General features: G+C 33.8%; 1 protein-coding gene across 2 annotated transcripts; it reads left to right on the top strand.

The window, feature by feature from the left end:
* Positions 1 to 20257, top strand: ktub (Tub domain-containing protein ktub). Of its 2 annotated transcripts, XM_071596436.1 has the most exons (10): positions 1 to 364; positions 453 to 600; positions 905 to 1006; positions 1082 to 1177; positions 2801 to 2982; positions 6082 to 6279; positions 9616 to 9843; positions 11227 to 11344; positions 13137 to 13289; positions 18091 to 20257. In XM_071596436.1, exons 1-10 carry the CDS (start codon positions 323 to 325, stop codon positions 18222 to 18224), a joined length of 1401 nt encoding a protein of 466 aa, XP_071452537.1. In that variant the 5' UTR covers positions 1 to 322; the 3' UTR covers positions 18225 to 20257. The 2 variants fall into 2 exon arrangements, with proteins under 2 accessions (XP_071452537.1, XP_071452538.1); XM_071596437.1 differs by lacking the exon at positions 1082 to 1177.
* Positions 20258 to 20349: the final 92 nt, after the last annotated feature.

The following is a 20349-nucleotide window of genomic DNA, read 5'->3' as shown; positions in this document are numbered from 1 at the left end:
TGTCTTTCGAGGTGTACAATTGATTTTAGTATTTTATGTGATCATAACAGTTCTGTGCTCACCTCGTGGTATTTTCAGTTTTTTGGTGTTATTTTTGTTTTCAACACAGTGCTCTACCGGGTTTTCTCATTGTAATGTCCAGTTAAAAGGCAACTTAATTTTGTGTCATAACCGTCCGGTGTTCGTTAATAATTTGAAGATGTCTGTGTTCGCTTTTGAATATGTACAATTATAATGTCATTGACACATCAGCTTGTGACAGTTTTATCAAGTTGTTTTCGTGGTTGTGAATAATATTTTTATTTGTAAAACAGCGTTCAAAATGACTTCGGTTAATCTTCGACAGTACAAACTAGAGCAGCAGGTAACCTCGATGATATTTTGGATCATTCATTTAAAACTGACCAAAACCTTTGTTACCCTAGCTTATAAATGTTATAATTACCTCACAGCGGCAGCTGATGGAGCAAAAATTAAGGAACAAGAGGCAAATGTCTGGAGCTCTGCAAGCATCCGATATCAACACAACGGTGTCTCTCAGCAAAAATTCGCTTCAATCTAGGCCACAGGCTTCCTCGGGTAGAACCAGAGAGCTTCACGGTAAGCTATTTTACCATTAATGTCCATAGTTGTTGTAAATTATCGGGGACTCAGTAAATGTATGAAATGTTTTTTAGATTTGATAATGTTAGATCTGGTTAATAGTTATTTGTAACTTGGAATACTCACGCAAATTTTTAATCTAATTAATGTTTCCCGGTCATAATGCAAGTTTTATATGCGTCATGGTAAAGTAGTTTAAATTGCAAAAGAGCTCTTCATAAAATTTTCTATTGCGGTGAATTGTGACATTTTAAATCAGATTGGGATGTAAAACGTAAATTTTAATTCTCTTTCTCTGCAGGTTATGATGGCCCGTTGCAATACACCATGAGCCCGGGGAATCCAGATTCAGTCAGCGGAGGTGTTCCTAGAAATGGAAATGGAAGCGTTAAAGAAATCGATGGTATTTATTCTAAATGTAGACACTACCTGTGAACATGTTGAAGATCTGATGCGAAGTCAAGTTACTTAATTTCAGGTTATGATGGCCCATTGCAGTACAACATGGTTCGAGGTAATCCTGATGACGTTGTGGTTCCTAATTCTAACAAGACTAACCATTCTGATATTGAAGGTAAATGAAATGCTTCAACCTCTTTAATGCATGGCCAGGAGTGTAGGGGTATGGATAGCCCATGTGCCTGTGATCACTTCATCCTGCGATTGAAGCACAATAATTTGAATTTCATTTAGCCTTCACATACCTAATTCTCGTTTCATTTTAGATATGCAGCTCCAAAGCAGTTAGGACCTCAAAGCATAAAGCTTGGATATTTTCATAGTGAAATTTCTTGTTTATTTTTGGCCTAGTAAATATTTTTAAACAATTTACCATGTACCTTTCTACATTCTGTTGTTTATTAATGCTCCTTTATTTTTATGCATGCTGTTTGTTTTTAAATCTATTTGCCAAACTGATGTTTGAAAAGATTTATTTGTGCTACTTGTGGTTTAATTCTTATGCAGTAATCAATATACTCATTCCTGCTATGCTTTGTAAGCTATATTATTCCTTTTATTCATTATTCATGGAGTTATTATCTTATTATTTCTTAAAATAAATTAATGGGAACTCCCCATTATTTTCACTTCTACACATGTATTTACACATAGTTGTATTCCACTAATATTCATAGAAACAGGAAGCTTGGACATAAATATGTGCAGTATTTGACTTAATGGTTATGATTTTAGCTTACATATTATTCACGCCAAAGAATTTTAGCGTTTGTCTAGAGTAGCCAATGAGATGTAAGGCAGTATAGTTTTGCTTTTATTATGGTGTTCAGTTTGACTGAGAACTAAATAAGTTCCCTAAATTTATTATTAAAAAGGAATTATAGCACTTTTCTGCAAAATAAGTTCAATAAAAAACAGAAATTTTAACTTACAGAATTAAGTTCAGGGGCAAGATTTGAATCTTGGACTAGAGTGGGCCCTATTTCTGAAGATGACTGTGTTACTTGAAATGCGCAGCGTTTATTAAACTTGCTCTCTGAGAAGATGCTATAATTCTTTTTAATTATGAATTTCTTCCACCACACAAATCCAAAAATGGTAGTCTTATGGCTTAAAGCTATTGAAATTATCAGTGGCTCTTTGTTATAACATTTTTGTGTTTTATGTAATACTTTTTTTGTCATTTTAAACATTGTTCTGTGTCTGGAGAGTTGTTTTTTACCTTGAATTTTCTGATTTATATATGTGCTTCGACTTAATATAATGCCTAACTGTTAATGCCATTTAGCTGATTCCTGTTGATGTTAGTTTGTACTTATTTCTTGATTATTTGACCTGAATTTAGGCAAATTTGGTAAGCCTTCTGAAATAATAATGTTAACATGACCTCATAATTAATGCAGCTCTGTGTATTCTTAATTTTACTGAGGCCTGATCTTGCCAATTTAATAATTTTGTTTAAATTGTGTAATCTCTCATTTCCAGGACCTTGCTCTATTATGTTAAAGTAGATTGAAAAATCAAAATTTTGAAAATTTTTTTCAGAATTTTTGTTTTATCCCTCTGACCTCTTGGAATGCTCTTGTGTTTTGTTATTTTGAACCTGTGTTCACAGTTTGATTTCTTAGTAATTTTTTTTTTAATTTTGGGGACAATGATATGTAATTATTTGCAGCTATTTCATAAAAACCTTGGCTAATATCTGTAAATAAAGTGTATAAATATCTTGTCTTCACAGAAATTGAGAGGCAGCTGGAAGAATTGAGTCTCCCAAGCAGCACTGAGCAGGAGGATCAAGAGTCATCGCCCATTGAAGCAGCACCCTCTTCCTTGCCAGTGGCATCTGCTTCCTCAACCAATGCATTTTGCTCACCTGTTGGGCCTATCAAGGACACCAGGGTACCCAGTGGTCCCAAGCCTGTAAGACTTTTAATCCTTCTTAATTGATTATCTCCCGTAAAAAAATATTGCGAATGACTTTTCTCTTATCATTTAAAATAAAATTTAAAGTATGGAATAGTTTGGATTCCAAGAGGAATAAGAAACCAATGATGCTCTTGCAAGTTTTCTAACAAATGTAATGACTTCTTGGGACTTCAAGGAATACTCTGTTGGTGTATTCAATGATCTTTCATGTGAATTTGTTACTGTGGACTGTGAAATTTGTTTAAGTAAATGTGAATGTTATGGGATCAGGGGAATTGCCCATAAATGGCTTAATTCATATTTAGGGGACAGGAAATAGATGGTGGAGGTTTCTGGCATTGAGTTAACAACATTATGATAAACCACTTATCACCCATAGAAACAATAAGTCTCGGGGTACCAAGATGTGGTATTCAAAGGAATTTATTATTTCTACAATATATCAATGATTTGCCTAGATATATTGAGAATAACAGCATAGTTTTGTATGCAGATGATACAACTCTGGCAATTAGCCAAAAGGACCCCAACTTGTTGCAAGCTAAGCTTGAGAATTCATGTTTAGAAAAGAAAAATGGTTTAATGTTAATTAACTCTGCAAATGTACTGAAAACAAATTATATTCTATTTAAAAAAAGAAGGGAAGTGCCTCAGTTATCCCTCTGATTAAAAGGCCAACCCCAAAGAAAGAGTACACAGCACCAAGTTTTTAGGCTTGTCATATTGAAATTAAATTTAAAATACTTCGCCTTTCCACGTAAAAAACTTTTATTGCATCCTAGGTTTCGTTATGGTATAATTAGACTTAGATTATAGACCTGATGATGTTATACCATAACGAAACCTAGGTCGTAATAAAAGTTTTTTATGTGGAAAGGCGAAGTATTTTAAATTTAATTTCAATATTAAAGAGTCCTTAAAGTGGGGGATCCATACCAATGGCCTATGTTCCACTTAGGCAAAAAATGGATTAATTCTTTGAAATATTGCAGACATTGTAGATTGAAATATACTAAAAATGGTTTATTACAACAACTTTTTGTCTCATATGAGCTACAGAATTATTTTATGGGGAGCATCACCGGGCTTCCATATTGTTGATAATGCAAAAAAGATGTATTAGGTATATAGCAAAAATACCACAATGGCAAGCTTGCAAACCTTATTTTTGAAACAATTGAAAATTCTAACTTTACCTTGTCTGTATATTTATTACGTATGCGTGTATGTTAAGGGAAATCATTGGGAAAATCATTTGTCTCCCAGTCAAGGGAAATAAATTTTATACTTCCAATGTAATGCACTTAGACTGATTACGAGGGTAAGATGAAAAGATTTCAGCCTGACAATGAAAGACTGCGATTTTCAGTTAAAAAATTATTTTATTTTTCTACAGAATCTCCCTTGACTTCAACACACTTGGTCCATCATTTTTCCGACATCAGTATTCCCTACCGGAAATGAGAGTCTGGAAGGCTCTGAAAATATCCATCTATGGCCCTCTCAACTTCTTCATTGGATGCAAAGGGCTTTGCGGAAACAAATTTCTGCTAGTTTGGGAACAGATGGAAGTCTGAGGGTCCTAAATCAGGAGAATAGGGGGGATGGCCAAGCAAATCATGCCCCAAATCCCATAGTTTTCCCATTTTCAATGTACCTTTATGAGCAGGTGATAGTGGGTTGTCCTGGTGAAAGAAGATTTTTTTCTTCTTCAAGCCAGGCCTTTCCTCACGTTTTCAGGCATTCTGCTGGTCAAGAAAATTGGAATAATATTTGCTTGTAATTTTTCTGCTCTTTTCAAGGCAAAACAATTAACTGGATCCCTTTTGCATCCCAAAACTTACAGCCATGACCTCTCCTGCAGATGCAATCGACTTTGTTTTCTTTGGTGCTTAACCACCACTCTGGTCCTCCCTCTGCTTTGACTGCTGTTTTGTTTCTGGTGTGCTGTGGTGGACCCATGTCTCATCCATGGTGACAAATCGGTCGGTTCCCTCTTGAATCGGTCCAAATATTGTTGAAAAAATTGCTTGCGCATTTGCTTTTGATTGGCATTCAGCAAATGCGGCTCCTACTTTGCGCAGAGCTTTCACACCCCTAATTCTTTGTGCAAGATGTTTTGCACCCTTTCTGCCGATATCCCCAGGGCCTTAGCTATCTCACTCATCTTCACTTGCCTATCGTCCAACATGATATCGTGCACATTTTCAATGGTTTCCACTGTGGTTGTGGTTTTTGGCCGTCCTTCATGTGGGTCATCTTTGAGGGAAGTGTGACCATGTTTAAACTCAGCTGCCTACTTTTTAATGGTCGATATAGGAGCAGAGTCCCCCGGTGCACTCTTTTCAACTTAAGATGAATTTCCTTTGGGATTAATCCATCCAAAACAAAGAATTTTATTCCAAAGAAACTGCGGGAGATGCCGCAACAGTAACTTTTAACGGAGTCATCCGCTAATGTGCATTTCAATGCAACAATTTCAGAGCGTAAAAATCATTCGCCTTGACTGGGACTCGAACCCAGATCCCTCAATATCCGGTCGAGTGCTTTAGCCACTTAAAAATTTCAGAGTTTAAGAGGACGCCTCGGTAGCTTAAGTGGCTAAAGCACTCGACCGGATATTGAGGGATCTGGGTTCGAGTCCCAGTCAAGGCGAATGATTTTTACGCTCTGAAATTGTTGCATTGAAAGAATTTTATTACCGCTCGAAATTCAAGTTTTTCCATATCAACGGAAAACTAGAAAGACATCTACTGCAACAATATGTGTAAAACAACTACTTGAGAGAACAAGTTGCAACTTGTCTCACGCACTAATGGCACATTCACCCAGGCAGGAATCATGAATTTTCACTGATTGGAACATCATTTCTGTGTCAGGCCGAGAAATTTTCACCTTACCCTCTTACTCTGGTAAAAGTTAGTCATGGAATCTCCTGCAGTTTCTTTGAATTTCCCTTGCTTCCAGTGAAATTATTCCAAATTTCTGTTTATGTTAATTAACTGATTGTGTTTTGATGATAATTCACTAGTCTTTTTTCTTCTTAATGAACCATTCCTGTGAGCTTATTTTCATTTTTTTTTATTTTGACAGGAAGTAGGAGGGGTGTTGGATGGGAAAACAAACAGCCTCCTTGTTGCTGATTTGCTGAATAATTTAGAACTTTTCGCGGTGGAGCCAGCACCTCAAGGAGTTTTGGTGAAGTGTAGAATCACACGGGACAAAAAAGGGATGGATCGAGGATTGTTTCCAACGTATTTCTTGCACCAAGAGCGAGATGATGGCAAAAAAGTGAGTCATCCAATCCTTTTGTTTTTCTTAAGAATTCTGCTCTTTCTCTTGGGAAAATGGTTTGTTACTAAATATTGAAGTGAATGTTCTTCATCTGTGCTTTTCCTTGGTCCTTTAATGTGATTTTTGTAAAGGCAACAAAGTGGCGTTCATAATTTTTTTTAATGTCAAGTAAATCACAAATCAGCTAAGAAATTATCAAATCAAATTCTGAAAACTTTAAATTTGTAATAAGTTAATTTATTTATCTGTCTAGAGAATCACAATTTGCACTAAGTATAGGACATGTCGATGAAGGTAATAGCTGACATAATACATAAATAGTAATAATGAAACGTGAGAGAGGTATTAAAATAAATTCATCAAAAACATCAAAATTGACAATACAATGCAGCAATTTCAAAGTGTTAACAGTATTTGCATTGACCGGGATTTGAGCCCGAATCCCTTGATTTCCGGCCAAGTTCTTTAGCCAGCTAAGCTGCTGAGGTCCCGGTTTTAGGGAATGATTTTTACTCTTGGAAATCATTGAATTACAATGAACATTTACCAAATGACTCTATTAACAGTTATTGTCTCTCAGTATCTCTGCTAATCTCCCACATTTTCTTGGAATTTGTCTTAGGTAAAGCACCCCTAATATTTAAAGTTGGCTTTAACATCATGGACTGTGGTGCATTGTGTACAACTATGAATGCCTATGTACAGTGTTTTGTCACAATATCTTGTTCCTTTAAAGCCACGAAAATTTCAGCATAAGAGAACAGCTTATTAAAGGATAGCTTAATTGGTGAAAGCACTTGGTCAGGCATTGAGGTATCCAGGTTTGAATCCTGGTCAAGGTGAATAATCTTTATGTTCTAAACTTGTTGAATTGTAACAAACATTTAGCAGATGACTCCGTATAAAGTTATTGTTGCAGCATCTCTTGCATTTTCTTGGAATTTATCGGAATTTACATTTTAGAATTATGTTACAAATGAAAAAAATCACTAACAGAATAAAACGATATGTCACGAAGGAGCTCCAATAGTATTTTCCTAAAGACTGATATCTTTTTTTCACTCTTTGTCTCAGATGCGAGTCTGTTGAACATTTTTAAGCCCATAGATTTAGGTCCATTGGAGGTAAAATAATTGCATACGAAATGTACTGCATCTGCCCAATTAATTGCACGTTTTTGTAAAAAATATTTGAAAGAAAACATCTCTTTACCTAAATACAAAATGAAAATCAAGTTTCTATGTAGTCCCTGAAAAAAACTCTTATTGAGGTACACATCTACTGACTAGGATCACTACTACTTCTACTTTTAGGAACTTCTACAAACCAATTTACACTGCTAGCTAACTTACAGGATTCTCTTTTTTCACAAAAATTCCTTTAAAAATGTGATGTGATATGCAAGTACTAAGAAGACAGGGCAAAGCATTATTATTGATTAAGAAGTAAATCATTTAAATTCTAGCGGGAGAAACCATGCTGACATGGATCAGTTATCTAAATGAAAGGGGATTGAGATGGTGTGCAGGATAATGTATGAGTTTCCCACTCCCAAGGACCCTGGTTCAAATCCAGGAGGTGGCTGGATTTTTTAGTAGTATCCTGAACCCTTATTGGGGTGTCATGTAAAGAGGACTTGGTGAAATATGCCATTTGTTGGATGGGGTATTATATTGTGAACCCCTTGACACATATAATCAAGAGTAGGCTAATGACAGCAATTCGTATCTCTTTACCCCTTCTTCAATTCCCTGTGTATTCTACCTCTACCAAATTACCCACCTATCCCTAGTGGTGCGAATGACTTCAGCTGTTGTTGGCCTCCATTAATAAACTTACAACTGAAATGTGGGCTGCATAAATGCATTCTTGCCTACTGAATTCGTGCACCAGAAAAAATTAGTGATTGTGCTAGTGATTTGTGTTAATATCAAACGTGGAAATGTGTGACTCAAACATTACCCAGAAAATGATGATTCCACCCTTATAAAAATGGATGAAAAGTGGAAAAAAATTATACTTTTTTGGTTGTATGTACATCGTTAAAAAACTCAAATTAATCACAAGTAATGAAAAAGGAAAGTTTTTGATCCCTGATTGCAAGCATTTCTTTTTATCTTACCTGACTCATATTAATTGTATCTGTTTATACAAGTATTGCATGGGTAATCAAGAGTTTACTGTATATTAAGATATCATAAACTGCTCTACTCGGTTAAATAATTAAAAAAATATTCTAATAAGTTAACATAGTCCAACAAAATACTTCAGGTTGCTTTAGGGGCATCATATTCCTTTTTTCGGTTAGATAACTCATCATTATGGGCTATCAGTACAAGAATTGGTTTGTAACAGCTCTCCAAGTTATCCTGTAAATTGCCAGTCTTTTAATTTCTTTATAATACATGTAAGTCCTTGCACTGATGTTTTTTATCATTTGCTTCTCATAATTCATCTTTTGCCTATCTCTTTAATTTCCCCCTCATATGTTTCCTTCTGTCCATTCTTGAGTAAAACATTGTGCCTCAGGATGAGTGAAATTAGTTTAATTCATCTTCTTTTGTCTTATAAATTCTTATCTTTTCATCCAAATCTTTGAATTACATATTTAATTGTTATTGCATGGATCTGTTTTAGTTTTGTTCTTCTCTCGCCTCAAGAGATTAAGGTGTGCGTTAACTCTATCAGTAGTGCCAATATCAATCTCGGAAGGTATCTTTCTAATAATTAAAACTTTCATGCCAGATTAGGTTTCAGTCCCCGGAAGTCCTCCTCAAAGTTGTATAATATTTGAGTCATATTGTATGATGTTTACGTGAATATCGTGCTTTTTCCTTTGTCATACACACAGAATTAGTCTTCATTTGTAAATCCTTTTAATGTTCATATACAAGAAGAGAGACTTGGAAGTTGTTATGCATGAATCAATACCCCTCAAAGGTCAAACATTATATCAGCAATCTTAATCCTTTTAATGGTGTCCTCAGTACTGTCCTGTCCTTTCATACTTTTCTGATCTCTCTATCACATTCATGCCTTTTCCCTGCAGATCTGTTGGGCTCTCAGACTGCTATTCTACATCATCAAATAGGAGAATGAGTACATCTATTTTTCCAATACCTTATTAATACGTCAATCTCTAATACATTTTTCGAAAAACATTTAATACCCATGGCAACATTGGAAACCTTGCATTATTTCAAATTAGTTATTACCATTCACTCTTACATTTTCCCTAATGTTTTTGTGCATAGATCATAATAGCAGTTATTGCTTTTAATGATGTTCATCATGTAAGTTTTCCTTACCATTAAAAATTAATATTTTTCACAGGTATTTCTTCTTGCTGGAAGGAAAAGGAAAAAGAGCACCACAAGTAATTATTTGATCTCCACTGATCCCACGGACCTATCCCGCTGCGGAGAATCATTTGTGGGCAAATTAAGATCAAACTTACTTGGAACCCACTTCACTGTGTTCGACAATGGGCACTCACCTCGCCAAACTGGCCTCCCCTCTGAAAGGAATCATACCCGACAAGAATTAGCCGCTGTTGTTTATGTAAGTGATGTAAAATTTACTATTTTGACTTTCTTTCTAAATTAATGTCAAGGTCATTTCTTTCAATACTCTTTCTGAAATTAATTATTTTTCTTTATTCTGGCTGTTGAAATGGCCAGATTTCTCTCTGTAGCAAAGGTCAAATAACTTTTTGAGGGCTACAGTTTTTTTAAACTCTTGGAAATTAAAATTTTTGAACCTTCCTGCACTGTTAGATATTAGTGCAGTGTGATTTTTTAAAGTTAGTCAGGCACATATTACTAAGTTCTAAAAGTGTTGCTGTATGCACTTGCCTGTTGCATGAATACATATGGGGATCGAGATGGTGCGGTGGCTATCATACTGGCTTCCCACCCAGAGTTCAAATCCCAGCGGTGTTGAATATTTTTCAGTGGTATCTTGATCCCTACTTGAGGTGCTTTGTGGAGGGCAGGTATGGATGCCTAAGAGTAAAAATACAACTAAGCAGTGTAAGAAGTGCTGTAACATGAACTATGTTAGCTGTATGCCAGTCCCTCTCGGTCATGAGGGAAGGGAATCGCCAAAAAAACACATGATAATAGTGTAAAATACATGCGTTTAAGTAAAATTGATCATTCTCTGGACGCTGGGGATAGAAATTGGCATTATTATCGGCTCCTACAGTTACCAATCCGTATTTTCCGTGGAAATAACAATTAGGACTAGCTGGGGGAGGGTGCAATTCTTGGTGACAATTAATTGGTAAAACTCATTATTCCCTAGATGCTGGGAATAGCAAGTGGCATTTTTGTTAGCTCCCACAATTACCACTCCATATTGTCCATGCAAATAACAATTAGGACTAGCTGTGGGAGGGTGCAATTCTTCGTGCCAATTAATTGGCGGAACATAAGAAGGAGGATTGAGATGGTGCAGGGGCTAACGCACTGGCTTCCCACCCAGAGGGCGCAGGTTCAAATCCCGGCGGTGTTGAATATTTTTCAGAGGTATATCGATCCCTACTTGAGGTGCTTTGTGGAGGGTACTTTGAGTGAGTTCGCTGTCTGTCGAATAGGACGTTAAACTGCCGACCCCTTGGCGCCTTTTGATAAGAGTAGACTAATGCCAACGCCGGGCTTCTCCCCACCCTTCATCCTTTCCTCTCAATCCCCTATGGCGCAAATGACCCCAGCTGTTGGTCGCATCCCCTAAAATACGACTATGAATATATATATTGACTTTTGTAAGAAATAATATAATTCCAAAATCTGTTTAATTAAAATATTAAACTGTGTAGTTATTAATAAAAAATTCCCTTTGCCATCTTAAACAAGTTTCTACTGCTCATAAGCATTTTTGTGTGCATTGTTATATTTTATTTTGCTGTGATGCATTGTTAAAATTTACATAACCTTGTTTCAGGAAACAAATGTATTAGGTTTCAAAGGACCTCGCAAAATGACTGTGATTTTACCTGGTATGACCCATGACCAAAAACGCTTGACCATTTCCCCATTCTCAGAAAACGAGAGTCTGTTGGGTGAGTAGTTGCATTGTCTGCTGCTTTTGCTTTAACATTCTGTGGGTTAAAAATCTTGCTATCAATTTTATTTCTCTTTTATAATTAAGCCAAAATATTAACTATGTGTGAAATATCAAATGAAAGAATTCAGGTTACATGTCTTGTTGGACTAAAAAAACTAATAACATACATTTTAAATTATGGCATTATGATTTCAGGGTGTTTTAATGAAGGATGTAGTTCGTGTACATATATGTTTTCAATGTTTTAAATATATACTGGTAATGTGAACATGACATGCAATATATGCATCCCAAAATGCTGTGGCAAAACAGACCATTTCTGGTTTAATTATTTGAAGAAAATTAGAGCTCCTTGTTAATGCTAACTGAAGTAATTCTCATAACCTCCTTAAGTAGTAATTAATACAATATGTTTATTACAATAAGAAATATTTTACTGGTTATTAGAAATATTGCTTCAGTGTGAAAAGGAAAGAAAGATTAAGTAAGTTTAACATAATTGATATTATTCCTAAAGGCAAGCATTTTATTTAATGAAGAAAATAGGCTCAAGTCCTGAAATTTAATTCAATGTTAAATTTGTTTTTAGGACGTATAAACTTGGGAAGTGGATCATATGAGAAGTAGAGGATGTCATACATATAATTAATTAAACTTTCTTGCATTAGTAATATTAAAAATGTAATGTTTTTGTTAAATATAAGAAGTTATATTGTACAATGTTTTATGTAAGTTTTATTGCATCATAGGGGTGCTTTTGCAAGTTGATTTCAAAGTAATTCAAGTGTTTATTCTTACAGGTGCTTGTTATTGTCTGTTGTGTTTACAGTTGTACAGTGCTGTTTAGATTTTATTTGCACGTTCTTCATTTTAATGTGATAATACTTACTACTATACTCGGAAGTTATTTTCATGTCAAATTGGCACTAATGTAAAAACACACTTAATCCTAGAATGGTAACGCTATTTTTTTCGCCCTCTTCTGGTAACGTGGGGTGAAAAAGGACTCATTCGTATCTCTCACCAATTATGACAATGAGGGTCCTGTGGAGGTTCATTTTTTTTTTTTAAATGTAGAATCACGTGACACAAAGAAACAAATTTTTTTCAAAGTTTTTCGGATGAGACAAAAATGAGTAAGAAGGGCGAAAAACATGAAAAATTGACAACATTACTTTTATCGTAAATTTAAGATATCTTAATCAATTTTCAACCGGATTGAGTGAATCCCATGTGATTATAAAGGGGAGATCTTATGTTTAAAGGTTGTTTATAATCAGTTCTTTTTTCCAGTTCTGAAAAAAAGGTATTTATGTTAAGAAAACAAAGTGTGCAAATTGTGAGGAATGAAAAAATTGATTTCTGCCATGGAAATGGGTATTATTAGTAAGAATTTCGTTCAAATTGGAAAAAAAAACGGTTTTACTAAAAGGAAAGAGCACATACATCATCATTGTACAAAAAAATACTTATTATCATTGCAAAAAGTATGTGCATAGCGATTTTTTTCACCTCACGTTACCATTCTAGGGTTAAAATTAACAATGTATATAGCATTCCACACTAATGGGTCATCAATTTTAAAACAGAATTATTAAGCCACAAACTTAATTGTTTTTGTTTTGATGGAAACAGCATTAGCGTGTTTTTGTATATTCATAATATGACAATTATTCTTGTGTATTATATTTACCTATGCAGTATTGTACCTGGTGCCATGACAGTCAGCTTTCATTTCCTTATTCTTTAATAAATTTGAGCTGCTCTTTTTAATATATTACACATAGAATGCTGGAAAAACAAGAATATGGATAAGCTCATTGAGCTCCACAACAAAACACCAGTTTGGAATGATGAAAGCCAATCATATGTTCTGAACTTCCATGGGAGAGTTACGCAAGCTTCTGTGAAGAATTTCCAAATTGTTCATGAGAGTGACGGTTGGTACTCTGATAATAATTTTACTGTAGTAGCTCTGATGATAGTTTACTGTAGTCAGTTGCATGTTTTAAAGGAATTCATTGTCAAGTGCTGATGGTATGGGCATATAGGTGGACTTATTGTGTAGAGGCATGAAATTCTGGATACTTGTTATGAGATACTTAGTGTCAAGTTGGCCATTTTAGTATTACCTGTGTTATGTCGCCCAGCGTCATTTATGGTGGTCAGATTTTGCACATGTAGATAACCATGATCTTCCCTCACTTTCTCGCCAAAAAAAAATCACTTGTTCAGAAGCAGTGTATAAGATTTTAGATAGATAGATAGAGGTCTTTATTTGGGCGAAATTGAGACCAAATAGTCCCACCTTCCATTTAACTCATCGTCGTACACATATTATATTTGGCATTAAACTTATAGTTACAATCATATGTCCGCATAAATACATATAGACAGACATAAAATATATATATATATATAAATATAAATAAGTAAATATAAAAATATGTATATATATATATATATATATATATAAATATAAATAAGTAAATATAAAAATATGTATGTATATATATATATATATATATATATATATATATATATATATATATATATATATATATATATATATATATATATACATATATCTATATATATATTTATTTATATTTATATATATATATATTTATATTTACACATATATATATATATGTATGTATATATATATATATATATATATATATATATATATATATATATATATATTTATATACAGGTATATATACACACACAAATACATATATGTATACATATATATGCATACACGGACATACATACACAAATACATAATATACACACACATAAGTATACATACATACATGCATACATACACATACATAAATACATACATAATTACGCTCATGTACAAGATTTTATGATTTAAACATAATCCATTGCAGTAAGATATCAGCCTCCATTCCTAAACAAGTATGGAAAATAATGTTTTCATATAAATTATCCCCAACGGTAGAGATGTGTAAATCTATGCTCTGCAGTTATTTCATAGTGTGTTAAACTTGTTGATCATCTCCAGTGAAGTCTCCGTATATAGAAAATTTGTAATAGTTTTATTGTCTTATAAAATAACAGCCATTTAAAAGTTTGTAATAATTTAATCAATTATTTTAAATCAAGAATTTAATTTTTAAGTGTTTCAATGAATGTTCATTTAAACTGATAACGTTTTTAGTTTCAGGGTACTGAGGCTCTCTTTGTTACATTGCTGTACGTATAATTCCATTGAAATTACAAAAATCATTTTCATGGACTAGCTCATCAAAGATGACTGTACTGGAGGGGTAACTTGAATGACTGAATAATAAGTACTGATCCCATTGCATGCTGAGCATTTTTTTTTTCCTTTTTTTTTAACCTGTGGCAAGAATTTGCTTTTGCTACCATAACATACGTGTGTGTAAATACAAATAACTTCAATGGATTATTGTATTGCTAATATGGTATTACTGCAATCATTTGTTGACCTGCTCTCAATTAGCCAACTCCAACTTACCCAATACTCTCTTACTTTTTGTGGAATGTTCTTGAAATGGCCAATGTATGAGTATTCTCTCCTCAGAATCAAACAATGGTGTTTGTTGACGAAATACAATTTGCATACTAATTAATAGTTCATATTAAAATATGATAAACTTAGCATTTATTTTCTGCAAATGCTTCATGGTTCTTCACCATCATTTATAATCTTTCTTCAGCCTGTCTGTGTTTTTTTTTTGCTTGGTGTGTAGTAAGTAATAAAAGGGACTAGAAATTAGAGTAACAAGCATGTTACTTCATTTTGCTATTGTAACCACACATAGTTATTGGATGCAATCTCAAGCAGTTTCAAAGAATACAATCGAATGTATGCGATGCTAATGCACAAAAACTTTTAATTTAATAGACCAATGATTTCTTGTTATTTTATGAAGGAGATTCAAGTGAACACTAAAACTTAAAAATGTTTTTTATCTCTTAACTTCTTCAGTACAAAAGGTTCTCGTGTGTTTCATAATCATGTGTGGTCTCAATGGTATACAATGCAAGTATTCCAGCATTTTGAAAGTCACTGATATTTATAGAAAAACCCTGGCTTGCTTCAACTGCTAAAATGACCATCTTTATCTATTTAAAACCATATGGACAGTGGCATGATGTTCCAGATTTTCAGTGAACTTTTAATGTTTTCAGTTGAATCCCCCTTGTATTATCTTTTTGTGAAATTATTGTTTTTAGGTATGAACAAAATTTGTGTAATAGTAGCATTTTTTCGTACAAAAATTGGTAGCTCAATTTAATGCATGAGATTTCTGTCATTGGTCCCTAATTCGGTGTCCATTACCTTATTAAATAGTGAATCCGTTGTTGTTTGGAGGTATATACAATAAACCATCTTGAGAAAGGGCTTTAGTTGGGGGCTCTCATTAAAATAATGTAAGGTTTTTGGGAGAGTGCAGGAAAAACCCAAGCTGCGGTTTATTGTTGCATTATTTTGGTCATTATTTGTGAAGAAAAAAAATTATTAAATCCTTGATCACCAAAGAACAAAGTGCATGATTACTCAAATGAAACTGCCATTTCAAAATTATTGAATCATATATCAAAATGTATGCTCCATTTCACTGTATGAATTCTGAAACCACTAAAATAAAGTGAGATGTCTTTCAAGGTAGTGTACTTGAATACCTGTTTAGGTGAATACCTGTACATGATTTGACTGATCAGTAGTTATAGTGAAAAATGTTAGTGTCATAGTTAAAGTTTCATTTTTTTAGGAAAAGTTATATTTTTATATAGCATTGATGATATTAAAAAAGGAGTTCATAAAAGACTCATAAAAACTTTGATATGGAGCTTTGTTTTGTCTGGCAGAGAAATATGGTCTTTGTGGCATAAAAATAGGCTTAGATTGGAGGCTTTTAAAATGTGAGGGTGGAGAAGGGTAGAGAAGGTGAATTGAACCAAAATGAAAACAAATGAGGATATACTTGGGATGTTGGGGAAGGCAAAAGGATTTTTTGGAGTTATCAGAAAAAGGCAGGAAAGATTGATGCAGAGCATTTTGATTGGCATTTGGATGTTGAAGACTATGACAAAGGGGAGAATGTTAGACAAGCAAGGGAGTGAAAGAAATAAAATATGGATGTTGGATGAAAAGAAGGGAGGAAGTATAAGGAATTGAAGATGTCTTTTTGTAGTGTTGAATGTCAAGTTGTGTTTTGTTAGGAGAGGCAAGGGAAGTCATTGTTATACCATTGTATTGTCTATCAACAACCTACCTTAACCAACAGGATACCTAGCAATGATAATTATTGCATTAGACGGGAGAGGCTCGTATGGCAGATCCTTACAAGAGGGGAAGAGGGGGTGCAATAAGCAGAAAATAACCTTACATAAGTTAAGGACAGCCCTGAATTAAAGTTTTATTTCAAGATGTTACAATGGGAAAACCTAAACATATATACTTGTAAATTAGATCAACCTTTAACAAGGAATTTGATGCTTGTACACTGTACTTGTATTGATAAATCACTTTCTCCATTCCCAGTTCAGTTAACATCTTCTAGAGGCATCTATTGTATAAATATAGAATGTGTTTTGGATTGAAGGGTTAAATAATCTCTAAGGGCTCTCCCCATCACTTCTGTTCATAAGAAAAATACTCCATACCTAATTCTTGATAAAGTGAAATCCACTGAAATTGTCCATTTGTGTTTATCTGAACCATGTCGTTCCTTGACTGGGAAAAATTGTGCTATTGAAAAAGAAAACTTGGTTTTTCCACATAAAATATTTATTCACGACCTAGGTTTCGACGCTCAGCGTCATCTTCAGGTCCTGAAGATGACGCTGAGCGTCGAAACCTAGGTCGTGAATAAATATTTTATGTGGAAAAACCAAGTTTTCTTTTTCAATATGTATCGTTTCCACAAAGTGACGCCTGAAGTTATCTCCTTTAAAAATTGTGCTGTTTTAAATATAGTAATGGAAGGTTTTATGGGCCAAAGGGAATTCAAATTAACTGAAAGGTTTTGGCGTGAATGTGTTCAAAATGTATAGATTTCCCTGTCAATTTTATAGTTATGTATATATATGCTCTTTATTTGCTTTAACTTAATTTTATAAAATGAATTGTTTGAAGCCATAGTTCAAAACATTTATAACTCTTCCCACATCGAAACATGCCATCTTGCGTTTATTGTCTTGGTGGGTGAATGGATCAAATGTTTTTGGTCTATGAGAAAATGCCCCATTAGCTTTATTTTGTAATTTATATGGAGGAAAATTGTTTTGCTGTGCGTTGACATTCCTGTCAGTGTTTTATACTAGTCCTATAACCTTTGTAATGTGTAGTGGTTCCACCTTTGGTTATTTTTGCACATTAAAAATAAGATTCTCAGGAAGAACTTTCTCACTGTTGAAAAAATATTGTGCTCAAGTTATGATCCCTCAATAATCTAATTTATCCCATTATTTTGAAGATTGATCCCTGTTTGAGCGACATTCCTACTGTTTGCCGAGTCATATTTTATGAGCATAATAATTTTTTGGTGCTAAGATTACCATTTCCAATACACCTCATTACTAATAATTTTATCATACAAGGGAGATGCAATAATGTTTTCCCTAGAACACATGTGGTACTGTCTGCTTTTTAATCAGTTAACAGCAATGCCCTTTTCATTTCAATTAGCACGGATTAACATTTAAGCAATTAACATCATCCTGTTCACCTGTTTTCAGAGGAATATATTGTCATGCAGTTTGGGAGAGTAGCAGAGGATGTTTTCACAATGGACTATCGCTACCCAATGTGTGCCTTACAGGCGTTCGCTGTTGCCCTAAGCAGTTTTGACAGTAAGCTTGCTTGTGAGTGAGGGATTCTGTAGGGTGTTTATTTGGGTGCTGTCTGTGCAAACTTGTAATGTGCATCTTCATAGTGAAAGTGGCCATTCCTGTTGGTTTGAATGATTTTTTTCTGATGTTTGTGGTACTAACCGCGGCAAAAAACATGAATGCATTCTTCTGATGAGTGGTATGTCAGAGTAAGTGGCTTTTGCCTGAAAGGTTGCACACACTACCAATGTAATAATGACTAATTTTAATGTGCCTAGCACGTTTAATCTGTGTGAGGTTGAAAAATGATCTTTTTAAAGTCAGTGTCTCACTTTTTATAAATGTGAACTTCAGATCTGTGGTCACTGTGAAGTCTGGGTTTAAGCAGTGATTGTTCGGTTTACCTCAATTGCCAATCGTTTGTTAAACGCTTTTAAGCTCATTCTGCCTGGTAATGACTAATCAATAACATTCCATTTAATTTTTGATGCATCGTTTCCATCCTGTACATATTAAGAGTGATTCTTTGTGCTGGTGAGAGAAGACTTTGAATCTGAGCTAAATGTGAATATGTTATTATTATATGTTGTGTTATTGCAAGGTTATGCCATAGCACATACATTTGTTCAAATTTAACAGATTGATTTTTAAAATTGGAACTAGTCCTAAAAGTGTATATCAATTTTATATATTTTTTAAAAAACTTCAATGCATGCTTTTGTACCTGTATTCAAATTTTAGTTATATTTTTGCACTTTTCTTGCATGAGAGATCTTCTTTGATAAATTTTGTATACTGTAATTTATTGCACAGTCTTTTCCAAGCCCCTCTACAGGGCTTGTATAGGAAAATGTTATATTAAAATGAGTGAATAATGAAAGCGCAATTTTATTTTTAAGCAAGTCAGTCGGGAGAGGAGTTTTTAGGAAAGATAAGTAAAACTAATGTGCTGGTGTGCAGTATAGATACTTCTTTTGTAAATTACTTCCCAATCCAAACCTTAATTTATCCAGGCTAGTATACAAAGGATGATGTGTTTTTTCACCCAAGTTTATGTGTATATCTATTCATTTTCCATGTGTTTGAAATTGTAAAAAAAAGTTATATATGTTGTGTAACTACTGAACAAAACTTCTAATTTCTGACTGAATGAGCATAATTTTTTGTATTTTGCATTTCTGTATCGTTTTATCTGTTATTCTGAGTGCACAATTTTTAGTAACTATACTTCATCTGCATACTTTATATTTCTTCGTTGCATTTTATTTGTTTTTGGAAGAATTTTTTTTTGCCTGTTTACAACGGGGACTAATTTTTATACAGTTATTTTTTTTGCAGAGAATCGCAAAATAACGTAATAAAAAAAATGAAAAACAAATTTTAATTGGAATAGAAATACATTACATTCTTTTGTTCCGAGTGCACCAAATTAAAATTTGCACTGTGGAGTTTACAACTGGGGATACCAAAATCATTGATTACATATTTTACAATGTGGAAAGTAATAGAAAAATAAAGTTCTCTTTGAGTCCTTGTTTTGGATTTTCATGTTAATGTCTTTTCTTAAAAAAAGAAATAGTCATTATTCTCGGAATCTAATTAGCCAATGTCAATAGTGGAATGTGCCTTGTACAGCTTATTAAAATGAATTTTCTTAATTTATTCTATTGTGTTCCCTTAGGGGTTCACTTCAATTTTTCATGAATGTGATTTTAAATAATAATGCCACCCTTTTTAACATCAATTCTGTTTCTTTTTCATTCGTGAATATCTTCCACAGCTGATTTCTCAGAAAAAATTTGGGCTAATCGTTCATCCTTTTTACTTAACCATGCCTTTTTTTAATGCAATACTTTTAGTGTGCTAAGCTGGCATTACTTTGCGCCTAACAAACTAATGCACCATTTACTTTGTGTGGCAATGTGCACCGCATGTTAGGGTACAAAACTGGGTCTGTTGTTGTGTGTTGCTGTCATGGGTATCTTCTTGTATCCATGTGAATGACTCAAACTGGGTGATTTAGTGTTTCAAACCAACTCCAAGAGTGTATATTCATTGTTACAACGCAGGCAAAAAGAAATAAAAGTGATGTTTTGAACATAGCATTTACATTTTATTCATGATTAATCAAGTCCCCAAACTTCATTTTTTTCAGCTTTATATTAT

The sequence above is a fragment of the Hetaerina americana genome, unplaced genomic scaffold, assembly GCF_022747635.1.
Source record: "Hetaerina americana unplaced genomic scaffold, ioHetAmer1.1.p SCAF_8, whole genome shotgun sequence".
Lineage (NCBI taxonomy): Eukaryota > Metazoa > Arthropoda > Insecta > Odonata > Calopterygidae > Hetaerina > Hetaerina americana.
Note: the sequence above shows the minus strand (reverse complement) of the source record. Positions and strands in the feature narration are given on the sequence as shown.

Coding starts and splice junctions, on each gene's coding strand:
- ktub (XM_071596436.1), top strand. CDS start 323: ATGACTTCGGTTAATCTTCGACAGTACAAACTAGAGCAGCAG. Junction 1,007..1,081: donor AAGCGTTAAAGAAATCGATG/GTATTTATTCTA, acceptor ACTTAATTTCAG/GTTATGATGGCCCATTGCAG. Junction 9,844..11,226: donor AATTAGCCGCTGTTGTTTAT/GTAAGTGATGTA, acceptor ACCTTGTTTCAG/GAAACAAATGTATTAGGTTT.